Below are 17164 nucleotides of genomic sequence, written 5' to 3'. Positions count from 1 at the left end.
GGTCAACAGTGCCAGTGGAGACGAGATGTAAGAAACTTTAGTCCTTGTTGTAAGTAGGTAAAGGTTTGTTCTGTCTGTGGTAGGGGTTTTATAGCTGTGCCACCCAACTCCACCAGATTCATTGGTACCAGAGTGCTGTCCCAGTTGTGTGGGGGAGAGCTAATGCAGAATGTGCAGGAGGATGTTTGTGCTGTAATTGTAGCAATGTGCAATGGATCTGACACTGCTTTAGACTGATTTGGGTGCTGCTGACAGAGCACAGAATGCAATTTAGTGCTGTGTCTTTTGGCTTTTCAATCCAAATAAGAGGAGGGTTGCAGGGCCTGGCAGTAACTGTAAGCAGGCCATCACAGCCTGAGCTTTCTCTTTAGTCTACATGGAATGTTTGCCTTATGTTACTGTATGGTGGCAGAATGAGCTTTCCTGAAGTTATGTAGGAAGTGTGGCACAAGAGAAATTGAGACCCAAATCTCCTAAGACATGAGATACTGAGCTTTGTTCAGCCTTGGCCCCTGGAAGATGGCACAGATGCGTGCAGCCACAGACTGTGCATGTCCATGTGTTCACAGCTGTGCTCACATAGAGACTGGTTATGATGACCTTTTCTTTCTTAGATTTAAAATATGGAGGCTCAGTTTTGAAAATTGAATCTACCATTTGATATTAGTAAAGACATGGTATCATCAGATGAGCATTTGACTTAAAGATGCTTTCTTGTACAGAATGTGACTACATTCGAGTGCATGGCAGACTGGGGAAAGTGCCTCTGTGCAGTGTGTCCTTCAGCAACTACCATAATCACATCTGGAACAAGCTCAGTTGTGTGTGTCTGGGAATTCTCCCTGGTCAAGGACAAAGTGAAATGTCTAAACCTGAGACAGGTAAGTACTGTGGCTCTTCTGCTACGGAAACTTAATGAAATCCAGAAGATAAGGTTTTTATCTCTCAGATGTTTGTCAGAAGAAGCAACTTTGGGTGAATCAAGAAGGCAGGAAAAAGCCAGTAATAAGCAGTATCATGTGACAGCCTGTTATCAGGTCAGGAGCTGATAATATGCCTTATACCAGCAGCTTATAGCTATGAGTTCCACTTGGTGGATTTTTTCCCTTTAGTAGCATTTTCAAAGTTCATCATGATAAAAGAAATGATGAAGATAAGGCATATTCTCCTCTCTTGAAGTGCAGCCCTTGGGTTATTTTCAAAAACGAGTGTCACCTGGAGATGCTTATAATTTGTTCTGGGCTGCTACAGCAATGGACAGGATCTGAAACATCCTGTGAAATTAGCTGGTGGAGATGAAGGCTCAGCTTGGCAAAGTCCTTGATTCTTTTTTCTCAGCCTGAATTCAGAACATAAAAGGTTCATCTGTCAGTCTGTGAGGGAAGGTTGCATCCAATAAGAAAGCTATAGTTTTTATCCTCATTATCCAAAGCCCTGTAGTGGTTGTTGATTTAGACTTCATCTGTAGTCATCAACCGACACTGTATAATGCTATTTCATTTACAAAATTGAATTTTCATGCAAGATTTGTGTGGTTCAGCTATGGCAAGTTCTCAGCTTTACAAGTACAACTAGAGTACACCACTATTATATCTGGAAGGTAGCATGGGGCCCTTCTTCCCTAAAGAAATCAAGAGACTCTTGATTAAAAAACCTCTGCTACTTTTAGGCACACTACTAAAGGGTTCATTGATCACCAAGGTCTCCAAGTGTTAGAAGCTTCTTCTGTTCGTTTGTTCTGGAGGGGTGTTCAGATGATACTTCAGTACTTTCCATACCCTAAGCCAAAACATATTTTGTCATTAAATGAAGTGAAAACTTCATGGTCTGTTGGGATGCCAGAGAAATATTTAGATCTTCATTTATCAGACATTCCTGTTGGAATTTGTGTTGAGATTAGGGGAGCAAACTGTTTTAGAGCAGCCTCTCTTCTGAGGTTTATGATGTTTAATGCTGTAGAAGACAGAAATATGAGACAAGATCTGATGACCTTTTTTTTAATCCAGCTGGTTATTATTTCAAGGCAGGACATGAACATAGGAATGGAAGAACTAGCAGTAGAGAAGAGCATAAGCAGTAATTTTCATCGACATCCAAATGATACAAATCAGGGGGTCAGTTTGAGTTTCAGGCAACCAAAGAGGCTGTCTTTTATCTTCACTATAATGCCTTTCTCTTTAACAATCTTAAATCAGCCTTGCTGATGTGTTCCACTGTGATTAATTTGGTATTACCCAAAATCCACAAAGTGGTATGAGATCATGCAATGACAAATTCTGTATTTTTTCCTTTACTTTGCTAGCAGAGGCTTTTTTTTTTTTTTTTTCTTATGACTGTCTGGAATGGATGTAAACTTGAACTATGGTTCTAAATGTCTTCCAGTGAATTACTTGCTCTTTCATGTACTTCACTGTTTCATGGTGGGTGCTTTTTCTGCTGAACAAAAAAATTTCCTGAGAGAGTGAGCTTTGCTTAAGAACATCTTATGTGCTATAAAGTGGATGCTATTCACTTACCAGCTGTCTCATGGGACTGACACATTCTGGTTTGGAATGTAGTAAAGTACAGAAACTATATTTCTGCAGAAAAAGTAGCTTTTGCCTCTCTAGTGGGATCTGCTTCCACAGTTTTGTGGAACACTAAAGATTGAGCGTAATTGCCTCAGTATTGAACCATGTAATTTACTAGCAGAGGGATCTGTGTGATCCAGTCCCCAGAATTTCTGGGCCAAATGAAACACTTAAGCAAGGTGTGCTCCCTGCCTCACAGACCTCTCAGCAAGGTGTGGAGCGTATCTGTAAAGCTAGTTAAGTTGGATGCTCAAACTTGGTTTAAACTGTCATGGACTAAACATTCCTGCAGTGAAGCTGGTCTTCTTTTTAGTCTTTTGATATTTGTTAAAATACTTTGGAAATAGGCCTCAAGATCTTTATGCAAATATGCTGCAGAATATTTCCCATTAAGGAAAAACCTGTCAGTCTTTGCAGAGTGATAATGAAAAGATGTAGAGAGCCAAGCATGAGACTTTTTTTCTGAATGTGCATTGAGACTGCTGGGTTGAAGCTGATACTGTAATTGTGTGCAGGTCTATCCCTCTTTTCCACACTCAGCTTGTATTTAAAGTGTTTCACTGCCAAGTAGGATCTTCATGGGTTAAAATAAAAGGGGAAAATGGTTTTAGTGAAACTTGTGCAGGAGATTAGCTTGGCTTGACTTGGCAGTTTGGATGCTTTCACAGTGGATATGTTTTCTTTCATGCTTTGGAAAAAGGAGAGGAAAGTTTGAGCCCTTGAACCTGACTTGTCCCAGCCTTTTTTGCAGCAGTCTTGCACAGTTCTCAAGTATGGGCACTTGGTTATGCCCAGTCCTTTCTAAAGACACTGTTCTACAGCCAGTCCAAAGCTATCACTGAGCCTCCTTTTCCATGCTTAGGTGAGAGTGTTTCTGACTTCTGGAAACCACAGTTGGAGACCTAATTTTGTGCCAGTATTTACAGTTGACAGTTCCTGTGAATGGAGTAAGTCCCAAGCTGAAAGTCATCCCTCGCAGTTGCGGGTCACCTTCAGTAACGCAGAGCCTGGTGCAGCTCAGCTTCCTCACCAGTGGATTAATGTTTTACTGCTGTTGTCCTGGTGACCTTGGCAAGTGGCAGCACATGTTAGCCAGCAAAAGTTCAGGCTCTCAGTCACATGCTGGAAGAGAGGATGAGGTATGGCCACAAAAGTCATCTGGGACATGTGGCTCCCCTGCTTCATGCTGAACTGGGATAGAGCCTAGAAATGTGCTAATAATATCATGGAAAGAAAGGCAGCAAGGAATATGCATTTCCTTTGAAAACCAACATTGAAACTGGTGGGTCTGATTTTTCACAGTAAGGCAGCTAAAAAATGAGCCCTGAAAGACTTTTTAGGAAAGATGTGAAGGACTTTTTCTCTGTTGCCCTACAGGTTTTACTGTCATTTACTGTGATTATGTAGCAGAAATGTACACTGCTGTCATTTGAGAATGCTGCATTAAACAATTGTCAGCAGTATACTTCAATCCATGCCTTCTAACTGTGCTATTAAGTTGCCTAAAGCATGTTCTCTTTTTCAGAAACTGTTTAAATAAGGTTAACTGGGCACTCCTTATGACTCTGAACCTATTAAAAAATAACAAAAAAAGAATGTTGTGTAATGATGAAAGAGAAAGGAATTCCTACAGGGCTTAAAAGCAAGAATGCTCCATAAATGCTGTTTCTCTTCTTAACCAATATTAGAAATGTATTAGTACTTTTTCAGATACACAGAAAGATGAGACAGAGAAGGTCACTGAAATATATCCTGATAAATTTTATTTCAAAAAGTGTTTTAAATATTGAGAAATTCCGAGCATAAATTTTACTTAAAACTGCATGGACTGAAGTGAATCATGATTTTTATTCTTGCTAAGCACAGAGCACTTAGAGTCCGAAGAGTAGGCCAAGGGCCCTGAATCACTGTGTAATTTGGGCAAGACATATGATCTCTTGGACCCTCAGCTTTCTTCAGCTATGAGTTGAGGACAAGGACGCTTCTCTGTAATATCCTTTGGCATTTCCCCCTCATTCCCTCTTTAGTTCTCCAAAGAATGACTGGGTTGCTTGTTCTTACTAAGCAAATGAGGTAGGACTGTGGTTCCCTAGTAAATCAGACACCATCTGCTGTGGTTTATTGGTTGGTTTTTCCCCATCAGGCGTTGTATGGACACACTCAGGCAGTGACCTGCCTTGCTGCATCTGTAACCTACAGCATCTTTGTGAGTGGATCCGATGATAGAACCTGCATCATCTGGGACCTGAACCAGCTGACGTTCATAAACCAGCTTCCTGCCCACGAGGAAAGCCTTGCTTCTGTTGCCATCAACAATTCAACAGTAAGATCTTCATTTATCATCTTTCTTCTGATGCATCCATGAACATTTCATGATAATTTAATGGGTGCTTTTCCCAACATAAAAACATCCTGAGAGTCTGATACATTGATTTTTTTTTTTTTTTTCTATAGAGATTGCTAATAGTGTTCTTAATGATGAGAGGCGAGCACTAAAAGCAACATCTTAGACTGAGTAGCTAAGTAGAAGCATCTTTGGATGGATAGATAGCAGGATTAAACAACTTTTAGTTTATGGAGCATGAAGTATTACCCTAGTACCTCCTGGATTTGGCTCACTCATAACCTTGTTGCCTCTGTTATTTCATTAATTTGTCCTGGCATTCATGCAGCAGAGCCACATCTGAGCTGCACATTTGTGCAGCTGAAATGTTAGGCTGCACTCTGCCACCTCAGCTGACAACTGCCTTACACCTTTGCAGTGATAATGTTGGCTTTTTCCTTTCCCTTCTACTCTCAGGTGTGGGGAGAGCTCCTGAAAGCAGTGGGTATAAATCTGTTGAGGTCTGTGCCTGGCCAGAATTGCATGCATGTTGATAGAAAAATATTCTGTATTGGATTTTACTGTAAACACTCTGGATGAGATTTTTTCCCCATCCTTTTACATCCCAAAAATGTTTCTTTCATATTTGTATTTTCTCTCTCTGCTAATATACTAGAACAGGGTTTCACCGGCTCAGACAATTCAAGGTTGAATCCAGTCCTGGATATTGTACAAAGGCCAAATTGAGTTCACAGCAGTAAGAAGCCAGGCAGATATTCTCTACTTAGTCTGTGCCAAAACAATCATCTCATATCAGAGCTTTATTAACCATGCAGTCTGATGGCTAGCAATTTTGAGGGTGGGAATTAAGTGGTCTGTTCAGTGCCAGCTCAGCTCCCAGTCCTGGCAGTCCTGGTTACTGTAAAATGGCCAGTGGCCTCAGCAGGCCAGCTCAGAATATCTTGGTGGTCCCTTACAAAGTGAGCTGAAGCAGTGCCACTCAGAAATGAGGAGGTGGGCTGGCACAATGCTGCTCAAGATCCCAGGGGACAGAGTTCTCTCCGTTCTGTGTACCAGCCAGTACAGGAGCCTTTTCAGTTGGTATCTGCTCTCCTGGAACTGCCCAAAAATGAGATGGTCTCTGCCAGGAGCAGTCTGATGACTGATCCAAATGACTGATCTCCACTTTACTGGGGTGCAAATGGTTAAGCTGTTTGGATAACAGTCTATAGAAAAGTCCATTTAAAAGAGCAAAAACCTTAGAAAAATATGACTGAAGCTTCAAGGAAAAAAAGTAAGGGGTCCATACCTTGTGGATGAAAAAACTCTTTTTTATGTTAGCAAAACAGAGCACCTAACTATGAAATGTAATTTTTTTTTAATTCTCTATATGTGAAAATAGAAAAAAGTTTTCCATTGTGCTGCATTATTTTGATTGACACAAAATTACATTATTGGTAGCAAGTGTTTTTTTTCCTGAAAGATTCAGAATTATTCAAAGCAAAGTTTTGAAGGAAAAAAATTCTGCGAAATAAGAACCCTATACAGCTCTTCATTATGTGATGGTTGGAGTTGCTTGAGCATCTAGAATTTCCATCTATAGATCCAAACCTCATGGCGTTTGTGTCATGTAGACACAAAATAAGAACTGTCCCAAAAAGTTTATAAACTAAGGAAGATTGTAAAAGCTTACTGTAACTAATTGTTTCAGTTAGTTTTAAATCCCTGGTCCAGACCTGAAAAGTGCTGTAGATCATTGCCAAATGCCTGGACATCATGTACTCTCATGCAGATAAGGTAGCTGAAATTTAATCTCTCGAATTATTGGCTGCTCTGTTTTGAACATGCTATCATTTTTTATCTCCAGAATTCTGCCCAGCAGTGTAAAGAGCCCTGGCCCCAAATGAGACAGGGGTGAAGTAAGGTGTTAGTTGACTTAAACCAGATGCATGCTGCTAATTTAAGGGCACACTGTCCTTTACCAGAATCAGATGACTATGTTGATGAGGTTCTTTTCAGCTGATTCTTAGTATGCATCAAGAGTGGAAAGGTTAGGTAGAATTTCAATTAATAACCTGATCAAAATGCACTTTTGATTAGATCATTTACAATTGCAGCATTGGCTCTTGGTTCTGTGTGTTTCCCTAAGGGCATTTGCTCCTTATGAGCAGTCTCTGGTTAAGGACCTGCATGGAATGGAGGCGAGAGGTTCAGTGCAGAGGATGTTTTCTGCATCAGAAGTGCAGGTCACTGGATGCGGAGCTGGTCATTGGTCAAATGCAAAACACAGTGTAGAAATGCGATGACAGTGAGCTCCCTGTGAGGGGCAGAGGAGGATTGTGAAATCACCAAAGGCTTCGCAGCTAAGCAGGTGAACACCATGTCCTTGTTTCAGGGAATGCTTATTTGTACGACTTACAAGAGCACTAGTCCTGGCCCAGAACTCATGCTAGGCACTGCTTGTGCACAGCCCCTGTCCCTGACAGTAGCTAGGCCACTCTGTCAGTCTGCTTTTTTACTAAAAGCCTGGATTTTATGGAAAATAGGGAATATTTCATTATATGTTTTCATTTTAAAATGTGAAAAAAAGCTTTTTTTCTGCATTACCTTGCTAAATCTGAGATGGTGTTTCAGGTTTATGTGATGTAAAAATGTCAGGATTTTTCATGGGAAAGAAAAAAAAGTAATTTTTACTTTGTCTGGTTTATATCATCCGCCCAGAAGAAAAACAATGGTCAGAATTTAAATCAGAGAAAGTCAGCAATTTTTAATCAGCATTTAAAAGTTATGAGGAGGATGAGTGTAGGAGTTTGAGACATTGCCTCTTGCTCTGTTACAGGGTGACATTGTCTCTTGTGCTGGATCTTACCTGTACCTGTGGACAGTCAATGGCCAGCTTCTCACAAGCATCAGCACTGCCTGCAGCCCCACCTGCCACATTGTTTGCTGCTGCTTTGCTGAAGTGATGGACTGGGACACACGCAGTATTGTCATCACAGGAAGCACAGATGGAGTGGTGAGGGTAGGTGGATGGGAGAGAGGAAAGGAATCCTGATTCATTGTAGACTGGAGGTAGAATTTTGTATTCTAAAGGGAGGGACAGAGTTAATAAAAGCCCATGACACTTTCTTAACAGTGCAGCAGAGGGCAGAAAATGAAAATCCGAGTGAAATACTTGCTTCCTATCAACTTTTATCCTCCTGAGCAGGGGACTTCTTGCCATTCAGGGAGAATTTTGAAAATGTACTGTCCATTCTGGGGTGATTCTAAAAGCAAAAATTCTATCACTCCTCAGAAATATGTTTGAATATGGTTCTGAGAGTTCACAGCTCCATTAATTAAGTCATACTTTCTCATGAGTAGGAATTCACTGCTTATTCTGACTCCAGTCTGGTAGGAGAACTTCCTGGGTTACTGGGATTTTCAATAGCATGCCAGCCTTGCAACCCCACCACCTCCCTGCATACATTCCTCCAGTGTGACACCCTGCAGCACAGTGACAGAGAGGGAGACAACTGCAAAATCCTGTTCTGGTGTCAGAAGTCCAATTCCCACCCCTTGCTGGGAAGCAGGAGCTGAATCTCTCTCTCATTGTTACAATCCATGCTTTTTCCATTTTTACCCCCTCACTGGCACAGCTGTGGAAGACCGAATACCCCAATACCCCAGAGCAAGGTGCTGGACTGAGAGCCCGGAGCGGCGTGAGGGAAGAGCCGGGTGGCACAGGTATGACCACAGGGTGGGCAGTGAACTGCAGTGTGACCCAGTGCTGCAAGCCCTGCCTGGTTGTGAGAAGGAGAGGGGGTGTGAGCACAGTGGTGTGAAGGGGAGATGGTGTGGGCAGCTGGTGCAGTGTTACTGTGACCAGCAGCAGTGGTGGGCAGTAAATGCCCCACCTTGGAGACAGAGCACACCTCAGCCTGCCATCTCAAGGGCACATCCTGCCTGGATGGAGCTGAAAGCTTCTTCATAGGCTCTCTCATGGGTTCTGTCAACCTCAGAAGACCACCTTTCTGCATAAACCTGTGACACCAATGGCTGGAAATAGTCCCAGCTCCAGCAAGTCCACTGCCTTGGCACCTCTGCTGATGGCCTGTACTAAAATATCCTGGCATCATGTCAGAGTGGGCAGTGCCAGATCCTGCTCAGGGATGGATCAGAGAAGTTTGTTGTCTTTGCCACCTAAAAGAAGTCAGAGGTCCTTCAAACTGGTGGGAGGCCAGCAGCAGGCCCTAGTGCTTGGAGCTGTTTATTCAAGGCTGTGTGCAGCTGAAGCTGATACCATGGAGCTCTCACAGAGCTGAGGTTAATAAGATCGTGGGACTATGGTGCTTACTGGTACTAAAAACAACTCAAGCTCGCTTCTCTGTTCCAACAAATACAGGAGCTGAAACCTGTCAGAACGCTTTAAAGGCACATCGTAAATAGCACAGCTTTCTTCTTTTCCCAGCGCTTTTTCTAAGATAAAGGAATTGTGGTGTTATTATGTATAATTTACTCCACTTATTTTCTGTGGTCCTCATTACAGACATTCTCTATTACTTCAATTTTAGGCACACAATTTGCATAAATATAGAGCTATAGATGTAACATCTGCAAAAAAAAGAAGATACTATACAGTAATTGGGCATTACCACAGAGATCTTCAAAAGTGCTGTTCATGGAACTTGGCATCAACATTACTTAGATTGCTATGTGAAAATATTTCCAATATGCCTCTGTATGTATAACAGCCAAACCAGATGCTTATCAAACCTTTTGTCATGCCTTAGAGCAGCCAGAGCCAGATTTTTCTAGGCAAGGTGCAAGAACATCCGAGATGCCAGATGTGAGATAGTCTGGCTGTGGTAGCCTCATATTTGTTTTTGTTCTCATCTCTAATTGAAGATTGCTTTGTCAGTAAGTCAAAGCAAAAGACCTAACATTCTTTCCAAAATCTCTGTGGTATTCTGTAGTCATTTTGTGGATTCTCTTTACCCATTAAAAAGTCTACTTTGACATAAGAATTTCTGAAGTTCTTGTCTAAAACTTCCTGTGGCAGGTCTTTCCAGGCATAACTGCATATGCATGTTTTTGAACAGACTGATACTTTAGCTATTTGTAAAATGTATATCTTAAGGAGTTTTCTAAATGAGGGCTTAAAAGCCATCCATGGGAGCACAGAGGAACACTCTTGTTTGTGGTTTTTTCCCAAGAGGACCATAAAAGATGTGCTGACCCCACATCTGGTGATGTGTAGAGACAACACCTGTTTGCACATGCACATAAGGCTGCATGTTTTCAGATGGATACAGGAACAGCATTCTTTATTAAAGAGTTGAGAGGTGTAATCAAAGCAGGGTCATACTCCCTTAACCTATTCAGATGACTTCAGAATTATTTTAAATGACCAAATATTCCCACATCTCATTTTGCGCATTAAAGAAAATAAAATTAATACAAACCACAGTCATTAAAAAGACCAGAGTAACTGTGATTGAGTTATGTTGTTAGGTGTGTGTGTGTATGTATGTGTGTGTATGTGAAATGTTCACAGCATTTAATTATTGGTTCTGTTATGAGCAGATTTAGATAAGTTGATAATACCAGAGCTTTATGTAATTTCTTTTTACTAGGCAATTATGGGCTGTATTATATCCTGGCAGCAAAGTATTGTGGGGCATCTTATTAAGCACAGAGCCAGTGAAAACTGATGAACAATTTTGCTGAACTAGGCATGCAATTTAGAAAGCAATAATACACAAATCCAATTTAGCACACAATTGATACAGCCGCACGTCAGCACATGTAACTATCATAGCCACAAATTAAATTGGGATGGGCCTATTTTGCAACAGCACAGGCCAAGATTAAATATATTTGTTCTCAACTTAACAACTTGCTGACCGTAAATAATAACAATCCCATCCCTGCTGCCCCCCAGACGCTTTCTAAATATTTATTTTTAAACCACACAACAGGTAACAAGGGTGGAAAACATCTTGTTCTCTGTCGGGAACTGAATCCCAGCGTTGCCCTGACTGGCAAAGCAAGCCGGACGAGCCCGGCGGTGACGGCGCTGGCCGTGTCCAGGTAGGGCCATTGCCAGCGCTGCCCGGCTGGGGCCCCTGCGGCGGCGCCTGGGGCCAGGCTGCCGCTGGTCTTCGCTTTCGGGGTTGTGGGAGCTCAGTCAGACCTCTCGTAGCCAAAGCAGCTGCTCAAGAAGCTGGCCTGGCTAGGTACATTAATGAAGGATGTTGGGGTAGTCATTGGACAGGCAGGAGACAAGCCAGGAGCAAGGTTTTGGCCAGAATAGTTGTAGAACTCAGTTGCTGCTACACCATCTCTGCAACATGGAAATAACTCCTGTCCTAGGAGTTGCTGGAGATACTGTCTCCTTAAAACGTGAACAGGAAGTTTTTGGCCAAAGGACAACTTCTTTGTTCAACTCCTCTCAGTCTGCAGAGCCAGCAGTATTTTAGTTTACTCAAGCCCCTCCCGCAGTCATCTGGCTGTAATATTTGTTGTTATCTCCTTCTCCAGGATGTTACAACGTACTTGTAAACCAGTTACTGTCTCTTTCTCCGAAAGTGTTGAAATTTTGACAGTTGATAAAATGTTCCTGCATTCTGCATGCTCAGCTTTAGAGCAGTCAGTGTGATGTTGATGTGCATTGAAAGGGGGAACGTTTGGGGTGAGGGTTAGTTTCATTAGTGCTGGTGGCACTGCATGCAGCAGAGATTTCATTGGCTGAAGCCATGACATTGTGCTAATGAGTCTGAATTCTGAATCTGGACAGCAGATTATTTCACATCCGTAGAAACTCAGAGAAGGGTAAGAGCTTCTGATCTGGTTAAATTGTCCACAACTAGCCCAGTCAACTCCAGGGAAGTTTGGACCCAATTCTAAGCTCAGTCTTTGAAGTACCAAACTTTGAATATTCTCTAACATGGGTCTTCAATTTTAACTTTAAAGATAATGTACAGCCGTGAATGTTGCATCCTCCTAATTGCTGCACGCACAGAAAAAGCCTTGATCCTGTGTCTTCCTCTTAAACATGGTTTTCTTTGTCTTCTTCTTTCCTTCTCAAGAAATTCCTCCAAGCTCCTAGTTGGTGATGACTGGGGAAGAATCTGCTGCTGGTCTGTGGATGGGTAGGAAGAAGAGTTCTTGTTTTTTCAGCCTTTTGGGTGGAGAGAAAAATTACCCTCCAAAGCATGAGAGAATCAGAGAAACTGGAAGCCTCTGGTTGGAGACTGAATCTCAAAGGAGTTGTTGGACTGAGCCTGGCAGTCAAGTATAATTTAAATTAGACACTGGACCCCAAAGTTGCGAGAGAAACTGACAGATATGCACATAGACAATGAGATTTTGTAGTATTTGTCCTGGGAAAACTTTTGTATTTAAAATGTTATTTTAGATATTGAATTTGACATAATACATTGTATTTCACAAATATTATCTAGCAAATAAAACTGCCTTGATTATGCCAAAGAGCAGTGATGCTTAATAATGACAACATATTGTATTTTTAATATCATGAGATAAAAAAATACTCAGGGTTCAAACAGGTGTTAAGTGAGTATGTTGCAGTATTTTTGTTCTTCACTGACATGCAAGAATATTAATATCTCTGTTCTTACACTTCCTTCCTCCCTGAATCTGCATAAAAATGTGTGCATGCCTTTTGAGAAGCTATTTTGTTTACAAAGTGAAGGTTGGAATTCCCATGCTGATGCTGGTGCCTTTATCCAGCCCCACTGTGAATGTGTGTTGTGGTGCAATGTTGCCTAATCTCTGACCTTTTTTTTTTTATAGTACAGCAGGCAAAATGTATGGAATAGGTGAGGAGGAAGATCTGACACAGTGGTATACATATTCATTCATTTTCCTTCTTTGCTGTCTTCTTTCTAACCTTGTCCCTATACTTCCTGGAAGATCAGTATATTAGACATATTTCAGGATTTACCTCCACAACCCTGTATGGTAAAGTGAGTATTTGTAGTAAATGAAGGCTGAGACTATAGTGTAATAAATTTAAGTGCCATTTGTGTCCCTAGTGGGGATGGAGAAACTGTGAAAAATCAACCTCTTTAACATTTTAGCATAATTGGAAGGAGCTAAATTGATAACTGCCTTTCTCTTCTGCTCCTCCTTGACCTGGTGAAGAGATTGAATATCTTACCTCACATACAGAAGGTCTGCACAGCCACACAGGCAGAGCAGCTTCCTGAACACACAGACTGGGTCAGAGCAGTGCCAGGAAGAACACGAAGGACATTATGGCCATGAAGGCTCTTTTATTCATACCACCAAACACACCCTTGGGCAGACAGATCCCTGTTTTCCAGTGCACTGGGACTGGTCAGCACTGCAGGAGTGAAGCTCCATGTGTGCTGCACTGGACAGCCAGAGGTTGAGGAACATGCGGAACCACTATATGCCAAAATCTTGGTGCTAGAGACTTGCTCTTCAGCATCATTAGGAAGAATCTGGAGTAGAAGACAGGTTTTTACCAGTCTTCTTTTAATTACATGATCAACTTTCTTCTTCCTACAGGACACTGCTTAGCTATTGACTCTTCTTTTGAATTGTGTTGCTTAATGTTGTCCTATAGCAAACAGCCTCATTCCCTACAGAGTGCTGAGACATGTCCACACCCCAACCCCGCCATGGTTCAGCCTCACCACCGTAGTGAGTGAGGTAATTGCCTGTGGAAAATGCAGTAATTAGATGTAAGCTCATGATGCAGACATACAAGGAAATCTGCATTATGTCTACACAGATGTCCTGCCTGGTCTTCCTTTCTGACCTCCAAGTGCATGACTTGATGAGTCAAATACTAATCTTTCTGGGCTCAGGCAAACATACACTGAAAACAGGCCAAAACACACCAATATTTTCAAATCAAAGTAGCCCTATGGAGCAAAGGTGGACTGTGCCTATTTTTCCTGAGGACTGGGGAAAGGTCAATTGTCAACAAAAGTGTACTTCTTTCCTCTTCCTTCTGCGCATTCCTTAGAAATAAGCTGGATTTGGATACGTGGACAGAAAGACTTAGATTCCTGTCAAATTCCTGCAAATACAGCTTTACTGAACTATGGTAAAGGTGATTAAGAGTGGTGAAAAAAGGTCACTACCTGTGTTTTCATTTACCTTCTAAGCATCTTGAATAGCTTGCAAATTGTTTCCTCTTTTAGCCTTTTCCTGCAGCCTGTCTTTGCCAAGAGTAGATGTTCCCTGTTCTACAGCTGGCAGTGGCACTCTGCAACCTGGGCAGCTGCACTAATGGCTCCAGTACTCTAGACATCAACCTGGCTTTGTTTGGTATAAGAAGAGGCCAGCTGTAGGCTGGCCATGCATGCATTTGACAGGCTCATCTCCTTGTGCCTAACATCAGCTCTCTTAAGTCTTCAACAGTTGCTTCAGCAACATCTGGTTTGAATCACAGAGATCAGGTCCAGAGTGTGCATGTGTGAATGGAAGTCAGCACGTTAAATGTGTTCCCAAGTCAAGCTTCTCCTCATTTTCAGGGAGCTGCAATTTGGGAGAATATAAAAGGCAGGTGAATAGAAGTGGGTTGCAATTTCATCTGCTAAAAGTTCTGATTAGGAATGATTTGCTGTCTAACAATGCTTGGTTGAGAAAATTTTGGGTTCTTCTCTAGCTCTAGAGATTTTTCCCAAATGACATAAATCATGGGAAGAAATAAATACTGTGATTACTAAAAGCACGACTCAGACTGCAGAGTTAAGGCACAAATGTCAGCATGCTGCAGTCTTCAAATTTTCTAGGCCTGATAGAGCCAGTGTGTGTGACAGTGGTAGAGTGCTACCTGGTCATTTTCCTACAGGCAAGTCTCTGGGACAGGAAGCTTTAGCTCAAAATTTGTAGTAAGTGGTTGAAGGATCGCCTGAAACCAACCCTCTTGCAACTACCTGTTTTAACATTTGTTTTGGTCTCCTGGATATTTGGTAAATTATGAATGCTCATGAAAATGTCCAGGAAATTCCATCAGCTCTGGATGTGGAGGTGACTTTCACTGATACATAGACAAGCCTTGGTGCTAGGTCAGGGGCAGTAGTGCTGTGAGTTGTGAGTATCCTGATGTGACACATGCTTGGGATGTAGGGGTAGCAAATCTAGAATATGCTTGAAAAATGAAATATAGCAATTCCACAGCAAATACTTGTAGCACAACTCCATTGTTACTGTAAGTGGAACAGCGTGAAAAATCAACACAGTGTTATAATTATCTCAGAACCAACTTTTGCTCAGGGTGAGAATTATCCTTAAAAGAAATCCAATCCCATTAGGATAAGAAATGTAGAAATAAGTTTTAACTCTGCCCTATAGGGAAATGAAGAAATGTGGAACAGCACAACCTTTATGCGACTTTAAAAACCAGTTTAATCTAATTGAGTACCATAAACCCTAAAATGCCTTAATTACACTTATTTGGTTATTGCACAGACTATCTTGCTTCCTTGTTCAGCAACAGAAGTCTCCTAAGTATTACACTGAGCATTAAGTAGTGCCTGATCTCTAGTATTCTGCAGGCTAGTTAACACTCATGAAGTAATATCTGCCTGTGCACTGCAGGGCCTTTGCATCCTCATAAAAAAGAATTTACTCAAAACTTTTTTGAGATATCTATGCAAGGAAATCTGTAATTCTCACAGGAAAATTTTCCCTGTGTCTGTCACTATGTGCTACTCTTTTCAGCTCAGGGATCAGTTGTTGTGTTACTGGTATCACTGTTCAGACATGTGCATTGCAATTATTGTCATTAAAGTCAACCAGGCTGAAGGGGATGGGGGTGTGAGAGGGTACAAGGTGGTGTAATTCCTGTGGAGGAATGTCAACCTTCTCTATACTTTTTGCCTTGCAGACAGTTTGTAATCAGAGCTCTTCCCAAGAATCAGGAGGCTCATGCAAATTTGGCACATGAAATTTTTAAAAGGGCTCATCTAAAAGGGCTCACCCTTATTCCCTGCACTAGGGTTAAATGTCTTGTGGAAATGTAGTACTCAGAACCAGGCAGCCTTCAGCAGGACATTGGAATATTAGTGACCATGAGTAATACTTGCTGTAGTGAGTGCTGAGCAAGTGTAGCCCTTTTGATGGGGACAGTGGTGCCTCTGTTCAGCAACCACTTGATGTGTTTCATATTCAGGTGGTGCAGCTCTATGCATGTGGAGGCTGTTGGTGTAGTGCAGTCATTGGGCAACAGCAGCATGGGAAGTTTCCCTGTTTCAGGTCAGAAATTGTTCAGTTTGGACACAAGGCTCTCAGGACTTTGTTTCTCCCTTGCACATATGCTCCCTGGCCAAAAGGGACAGCAAAAACTCCGGTTCCCATATCTCCAGTTTTGGTGGGATGCTCTGCTCTTCTGAGGGGAGCACATGAAGTGAGCCACAGGAGTGGATGGTGAGAGTGCTCTTTGGTGCCTCTGTCCATTCCCTACCAACTCCTGGCTGTGGAGAAGTGGAGAAGTGGTGGTAAGCTAAATCTCCTTGGCTAATGTCCATGTTTTTATACTCCTTATTTTACTGAAACTCCTGGTCTGACCAAAATCAAATGCAATCAAGATGCAGTCCTTTAAGTTCCCACCTTTGACTGACACAGTATCACACAGACACACTGCAGAGTATCAGATCTAGTAAGCAAGCAAAAAGGCATATGTTTGTGTGACAGTGCGACCGTGGACATTGTAAACAAGGAATTTCATTAGTGTTATGGAAATAACCAGAACTCCCGCCAGACTATGAGATTATTTGCTTGGGAAGGTGAAATCCTGATTTGCTCCAAAGCCTTTGCCTGCCTGGCAGGCTGGCTTCAGCCAGCTTTGGTGGTTTTTGTTGTGTAAGGATTCATTTGCCACCTTGTTGTATAGCAGCCTGTGGTGTTCATGGGGGAAGCTCTGGGCTCTTCAGAGCCTGATTATGAGCTGAATATATACTTCATATCTGGGCTGTATATTTACAGGCCCTTCCCTGTGCCAGTGCTGGGACTGTGATAAGTGGGAGGAGGCCCACTGGAAATCTACTGAAGCAGGTCTAATTGAACCAAATAGACCAGCTCAGTAGAGTAGAAAATAGTCCTTATATATCTACCCAAAGAAGATAATGACCTTTTAAATAACAGAAGCAATTTTATTTCAATACCCCAATTATTCTGAACTCTCAAATGTCAAAGTGCCAAGCACTTTCAAAATAACTTAATTTAGACATTTATAGCACTTAGACACTGCTAGTTTCTTATCTAACCTAATTATGGGTTGTACAGGAAA

At 41.9% G+C, this 17164-nt stretch overlaps 1 protein-coding gene across 2 annotated transcripts in view; it reads left to right on the top strand.

Annotated features, from left to right (window-relative positions):
- Nucleotides 1-12391, top strand: part of WDFY4 (WDFY family member 4) — a 124380-nt gene extending 111989 nt beyond the window's left edge. For both annotated transcript variants that reach the window (XM_019293922.3, XM_010411034.4), the window contains exons 57-62: nt 723-881; nt 4714-4893; nt 7733-7915; nt 8532-8619; nt 10854-10965; nt 11964-12391. In XM_019293922.3, coding sequence (XP_019149467.1) covers nt 723-881; nt 4714-4893; nt 7733-7915; nt 8532-8619; nt 10854-10965; nt 11964-12030 — 789 coding nt within the window. In that variant the 3' untranslated portion in view covers nt 12031-12391. The remainder of the gene's footprint in view (nt 1-722; nt 882-4713; nt 4894-7732; nt 7916-8531; nt 8620-10853; nt 10966-11963) is intronic.
- The last annotated feature ends 4773 nt before the right edge of the window (nt 12392-17164 follow it).

This window comes from Corvus cornix, chromosome 6, assembly GCF_000738735.6.
Source record: "Corvus cornix cornix isolate S_Up_H32 chromosome 6, ASM73873v5, whole genome shotgun sequence".
In the NCBI taxonomy this organism is placed as follows: domain Eukaryota; kingdom Metazoa; phylum Chordata; class Aves; order Passeriformes; family Corvidae; genus Corvus; species Corvus cornix.
Note: the sequence above shows the minus strand (reverse complement) of the source record. Positions and strands in the feature narration are given on the sequence as shown.